Consider the following 6,209-nt stretch of genomic DNA (forward strand, 5'->3'; position numbering starts at 1 on the left):
GGACGCGCGCGCTCGCCCTCTTTCCTCACCGGATCCGCTGGTCGGTGGCACATTGGATTCACACCCTCGCCCGCCTGCTACGCCGCCGACGCCGCCGACCATTTTTTCAGATAAAAATGGATACATAGATAATTCTAGCATACACAAATAAAAAGAAAAGACCACTACTCGTCGATTTCTGACTCCGACTCGGTAATGTCTTCCTCCGATGTCTGAATGTAGGCGTCAGCATACGCCTCGTCTTCAAAGTCCCAACCCACCGTTTCTCGTAGCTTCAGTTTCAATTGAGTTGCCTGCTTCCGCGAACGCTTGTCCTCCCGATAGGCAGCTCGCTCCCTCCTCCTCGTGTCCCTCTCCGATCTCAATTGCTTGTAGAACTGGCACTCCTCGACGATGTCCTGCGGGAAGCCTCCGCGTCACACCACCAAGGTTTCCACGTCCTTCTCTACAATGCCGAGGCGACGCTGCCGCCTCCGGTGGACATGACGATCCTCGTCGGTGAAAAGCCGCGGGAGAGGCGCCAGATCCTGCGCCCGCTGGCTCGACACATTGGGAAAATTCATATCCCGACGAGGCCTTAGGAGGCGCCACGCCGCCGCGTCGTGCGCGCGGGCTCCCTCCTCTGCGGTGTCGAAGGTGCCGAGGACGAGACGTTTCTCGCGAAACCAGATCTCGGCGGAGAAGCCGCCGGAGCGGCGCTCGCGGACTCCGCGAAAATCCGAAGCGCTCAGGCGGCGGATCGACATGATGGCGCAGAGGCGGCGAGAGTGGGGCGGCCGACAGAATGTGGAGGGAGCGTCTTCTTTATAGCGAGCGTCGGCCGCGGCACGCGCGCGAACCTTTCCCGCGCGCGCTAGGCCGCTTTCCCCGCGCGCTGGAGCGCCAAAACCAGGGCGACGACATGATGTTAAAACACGCGCGGTCATGAAATGGGTCGGCCTGTTGGACGCACTGCCGACCCAAAACTAAAAAAGGGCGGACGGCGGGCGGACGACCGACCCAAGCGGACAAAAAGCAGATAAAAACGCCGTCCGTTTGGGTCGGTCCGTTGAAGTTGCTCTTAGTGAGTATATGTTAAAAAAAACCCAGGATTAGTGAGTACGGGGCGTCAACTTCAGGGATTCAACATTCAGGGTTCGACTTCTGCTATCTCTACCAGTTCAAGGTTAAAAGTAGACTTCACTCGATCGACCGCCAATTCGCCACCATCAACGTGTAGCGGACCCAGTTAATCCACACGGCTCACCCATCACATCCCAGTGGGAAACGCGGACAAGTCAATTTCCCACGTCGCGCTTTCCGGGGTCGTGTTCCCTCCGCAGCGGCCGGGAAGGAAACTTCTCGGAGACGGTAAGCAAAACGCGCGCGCCACGAACCGACCCCGACCTGGCCGACCACGCCTCCTCCGTCCCGCTCGCTCCCGTATAAAAGCCGCCGGCTCTGGTTGATGTCGTCGTCACAATTTGAAAAAAAACTCACCGGCGGCCGGCGCGCGCAGCACAAGTTCGTCGACCGATCCGTCGGGCTGGCCCAAGCTTCGTCGACGTACGCTACGTGTACTCGCGCCATGGACGCCGCCGCGCTGGGTGGCCTTGATGATCTCGACTTCGACTTGGGTTCTCTGGATGGGTTCGAGTGCTTCAACTTCGACCTGCCGGACTACCTCACCAAGTTCTGCGCCGGGGACGGCGACGGCGAGTGCTTACTGCCCGACGTAGCCGATAAGGAGGGCGATTCGGGTGTGGATTTGGGTTCTCGTGACGGTGACTGTGGCGGCGACGTAGGGAGGGAGAGCTCGCCGGACTCCGTGCTGACGGATGACGGCGCGCCGCCGTCTGAGTCGTTGGTGGATCGCGAGGACGGCGAGATGTGGGCCTACATGCGCGATCTGGAGAGGTTTCTCTTGGAGGATGACGGCGAGGCCGGAGGGCTGTTCGCGGAGAAGGATCTTGCCCCCGACAACCACTTCTTCAACAACCTGGTTGTTCCTTACGTCGAGCCGTCGACTGCACCCGAGGAGTTTGCGGACGGCGATCACTTCTTCGGCGATCTCGACGACTGTTACGCCGAGCCGGCGACTCCAGGGAAGGATCTCATCGCCGGCAACTACTTCTTCAGCGATCTCGTTTACATCGAGCCGTCGACTGCAGGGGAGGATCCCGTTTCCAACGGCTACTTCTACGATGCTGCTGTTGTGGACGACGGCTGCGTCGAGCCGGCGGCCAACGCCAGCGTGGAGGATGCTGCATCGGCGACGGAAGAGGAGGATGCTGCTACCGGCGAGTACTACGACGACGACGACGACGACGAAGCGTCCTCGAGGAAGCGGGCAAGGTACGAATGAATTGAATCGAGTTTTCATTCATTCATTCATCCTGTGCTAAACTGCTAATTGCAAGTTTAGATGCTTTATCCTGGGCCATGGTAAATGTGCAGAAATGGAACAAACAACCTGTACATAATTAGCAGTGCTATTAGATGATGGAGAAATTCCGTTTCATGGGAAATTAACTCGAATTTGTACTATATATCTACGTGCTTGGTCTTCCTTTTTCTGAAAGTACTTAATCATATTTTCCATTAGGCCGCTTATATATAATACTTGTAGTTTACTCTGTTTCCATTTGCTTCTATGAGAAGGATTATTATTTGCAACAAATTTCAATTTGATGAAACTTGTTGCTGATATTTCCGGTGCTGCCTCAGGCAGAGAAAGGGCACCGCCGCGGTGCCACGCGAAGCAGAGCTCCGGGCAACGCCAATGATGCATGCCATCTCGTTGATCGGGTGCCGGCGCCTTGGCCACCACCGGTTGCCTCCCTGCGCCACAGTGTGCATCTCGGCCTGATTGATCGATCCGCCTGCAGTTCCGATCAGTTTGGGGAGAAAAAATAGCTCTCGCCGCACGCACGGGGCCTGCCACAGGTATTCAAACCGGTAGGTGAAAATTTTAGAGGAATATGGCATTTCCTGTGTGTTTTTTAATGATTTTTTACCTCTGCCTGCTGAGGTCCAAGTCCGATGCATGGCCGAACCGAGGGCTGTACCACATTCCATGCACAAGAAAATAAAAAGGCAAACAAGTTTTCACGAGGAAAAACTCGTTACTATCGTTTGTGTTTTCTATTCGTCCTGATGGTAATGGTAAGATGCATGACAGAAATGGAACAAACAAACGCGTTATTATGATAGCGATAACACCGAATTTTGCCAATTCGGCAGTTCGATCTATGATTTCACATTCATGGACGTTGATAAGATCCTCCCATTTAGTAGCACTTTAGGATGACATAGCCTTAACGTTAATAGCGAGGTTCAAAAGTGAAAAGGCTTGCGGTGGATACCTAGGCACCCGGAGACGAGGAAGGGCGTAGCGAGCGACGAAATGCTTTGGAGAGTTGAAAATAAGCATAGATCCGGAGATTCTCAAATGGGTCAACCTTTTAAACCGCCTGCTGAATCCATGAGCAGGAAAGAGACAACCTGGCGAACTGAACCATGCTACATTGTTTGTTGTACTTGATTTGAAATTGGGGTAATCAATGGCGATGATGATAAAACTTAGGTTGTTTCTCAAAACATCTGCCTAAGAGCTTTTCGTATTGCCAAGCTTGAGAGCTAATGCTGCTAATTCGATCCTCGGATGTCCGAACCACTGCGATTTTACCCATTTGAATCTTTTTTTGTTTCTTTGTCATCTTGGTTTTAATATGATAATTTGTGAATATATTTGCTTGGCATACTTGAACATAATTGAAATTGGGGTAATCAATGGCGATTGTGATCAAACTTAGGCTTCTGTATAGCCTTAGAGCTTTCGCCCTGCAGATGCCGCCTTAGAGCTTTCGCCCTGCCAAGCTTGAGAGCTAATGCCACTAATGTTTTCCTTGGATGTACGAGGTATGATAATTTTATCCATTTGAATCTTTTTGTGTGTGTGCTCTATCATCTTGGTTTTATTATGATTTTTTTTATTATACTTGCTTGGCATACTAAACGTGTAATGCCCTCGATGCGGCTATAGCTCCCACGTGTTGAGGCACGACTTAGAGACATAACCGCATTGAAAGCAATGTCGCAAGTTAGGCAATCATTACAACATCCCATGTAAAGCATAATAAAAGGGGGAGAAACATAGTTGGCTTACACTCGCCACGTCACATCAAAGTACATAAATAACATCCATCATACAAGCACTCATGGCCCGACTACGGCGCCAAAATAGAAGAAAACCCAACATGCGACAAGGCCCTGAATCAAACCCCAACTAGGCACCACTACTGATCATCGGGAAAGGAAACATAATAACGCTGAGAGTCCTCGTCGAACTCCCACTTGAGCTCGTACTCGTCACCTGGAGCGGAATCACCTGGACCTGCATCTGGAATTATAGTATCTGTGAGTCACGGGGACTCAGCAATCTCGCACCCTCACGATCAAGACTATTTAAGCTTATAGGAATGGATAAGAAAAATATATGTGGAGCTGCAGTCAGCGACTAGCATGTATGGTGGCTAACTTATCCGCAAAAGAGAGCGAGAAGAGGAGGCAAGGCATGAGCGATAATCTAGAGGAACAACCTGCGCAAGCATTACTCCAACACCGTGTCCACTTCCCGGACTCCGCCGAGAAGAGGCCATCACGGTAACACACTCAGTTGATTCATTTTAATTAATTAAGGTTCAAGTTATCTACAACCGGACATTAACAAATTCCCATCTGCCCATAACCGCGGGCACGGCTTTCGAAAGTTCAATCCCTGCAGGGGAGTCCCAACTTAGCCCATGACAAGCTCTCACGGTCAACGAAGGAATAGACCTCCACCTGAGACACACCGATCAGACTCGGCAACCCGGTACAACAAGACAATTCGACAGGTTAAAACAAGACCAGCAACACCGCCCGAATGTGCCGACAAATCCCGATAGGAGCTGCACATATCTCTTTCTCAGGGCACACTCAGATGAGCGCTCCATACAACTAAAACCAAACCTCGAGTTTCCCCGAGGGGGCGCTGCACAGGACTCTAGTTTGGACCAACACTCAGAGGAGCACTGGCCCGGGGGGGGTGGAAAAGGCTAGGTGGCAAATGGTAAGACCAATGTTGGGCATTGCTGCAAAAGCTTTAATCAAGGCGAACTATCAAGGGGTTCCCATTATAACCCAACCGCGTAAGGAACGCAAATCCGGGAACATAACACCGATATGACGGAAACTAGGGCGGCAAGAGTGGAACAAAACACTAGGCAAGAGGCCGAGCCTTCCACCCTTTACCAAATATATAGATGCATTAAGATAACATAGCAACATAATGATATCCCCAACAAGTAAATAAAAGATTTTCCAACAAGGAACGGCCTCCAAACTTCACCTGCAACTAGCAACGCTATAAGAGGGGCTGAGTAAAGCGGTAACATAGCCAAACAACGGTTTGCTAGGACAAGGTGGGTTAGAGGTTGACATGGCAATTAGGAGGCTGACAAGCAAAAGGTAGGCATCGTAGCATTGGCATAGCAAGAGCGAGCAAACTAGCATAGCAAAGATAGTAGTGATTTCGAGGGTATGATCATCTTGCCTGCACAGTTGTCAGAGTTGACTGGATCCTCACAAGCAAACTCAACGGGCTCCTCGGTAGCGAACTCGTCTCCCGGCTCTACCCAACAAGACAAACAAACAATAAGGATACAATCAACCACGTGCAAGACCAAGCAATATGATGAAATGATGATATGCTATATGGAATGCGATGCGGGATGCAAAATGCAAGATATGACAGGAAATGCATGAACCTGGCCTCAACTTGGAATTCCAAGGGTGCCACTGGATAGAGGGGATGAAATCGCTTGAAAACGATATAAAGATCATTGGAATCGGAATTACGGTTTGGAAATGGCAAGCGTTTTAAGATATGACACCGGTCTGCGATTTACAGCAAGTAGGCATCTAAATGCAATGATATGAACATGCTACAGCCACCAAACAAGACAACAAAATACATGGCAGGGATGCACACAAGATGCTTAACAAAAGACTAGCACTGGGCCATGGCCAATTCATCCATTATGAGGTTCAAACAAGCATGGCAAAAACGCAAATGCAAAACAGATTCCAGACTTAGTGAAATTAACACTAGTCTAAAATTTCAGATCACGAAGCCCTCTTCGGAGCAGCAAAACAACATGATACATGACCTGATTAAGACAAGTAAG

The 6,209-nt window shown here is 50.5% G+C and overlaps 1 protein-coding gene across 1 annotated transcript; it reads left to right on the plus strand.

The window, feature by feature from the left end:
* Window positions 1–1,474: 1,474 nt before the first annotated feature.
* On the plus strand, window positions 1,475–3,447 carry LOC125534194. The gene is made up of 2 exons (XM_048697471.1): window positions 1,475–2,334; window positions 2,707–3,447. The coding sequence occupies exons 1-2, from the start codon at window positions 1,568–1,570 to the stop codon at window positions 2,846–2,848; spliced, it is 909 nt and encodes a 302-aa protein (XP_048553428.1). The 5' UTR covers window positions 1,475–1,567; the 3' UTR covers window positions 2,849–3,447.
* The last annotated feature ends 2,762 nt before the right edge of the window (window positions 3,448–6,209 follow it).

This window comes from Triticum urartu, chromosome 2 (genome assembly GCF_003073215.2).
Source record: "Triticum urartu cultivar G1812 chromosome 2, Tu2.1, whole genome shotgun sequence".
NCBI lineage: Eukaryota > Viridiplantae > Streptophyta > Magnoliopsida > Poales > Poaceae > Triticum > Triticum urartu.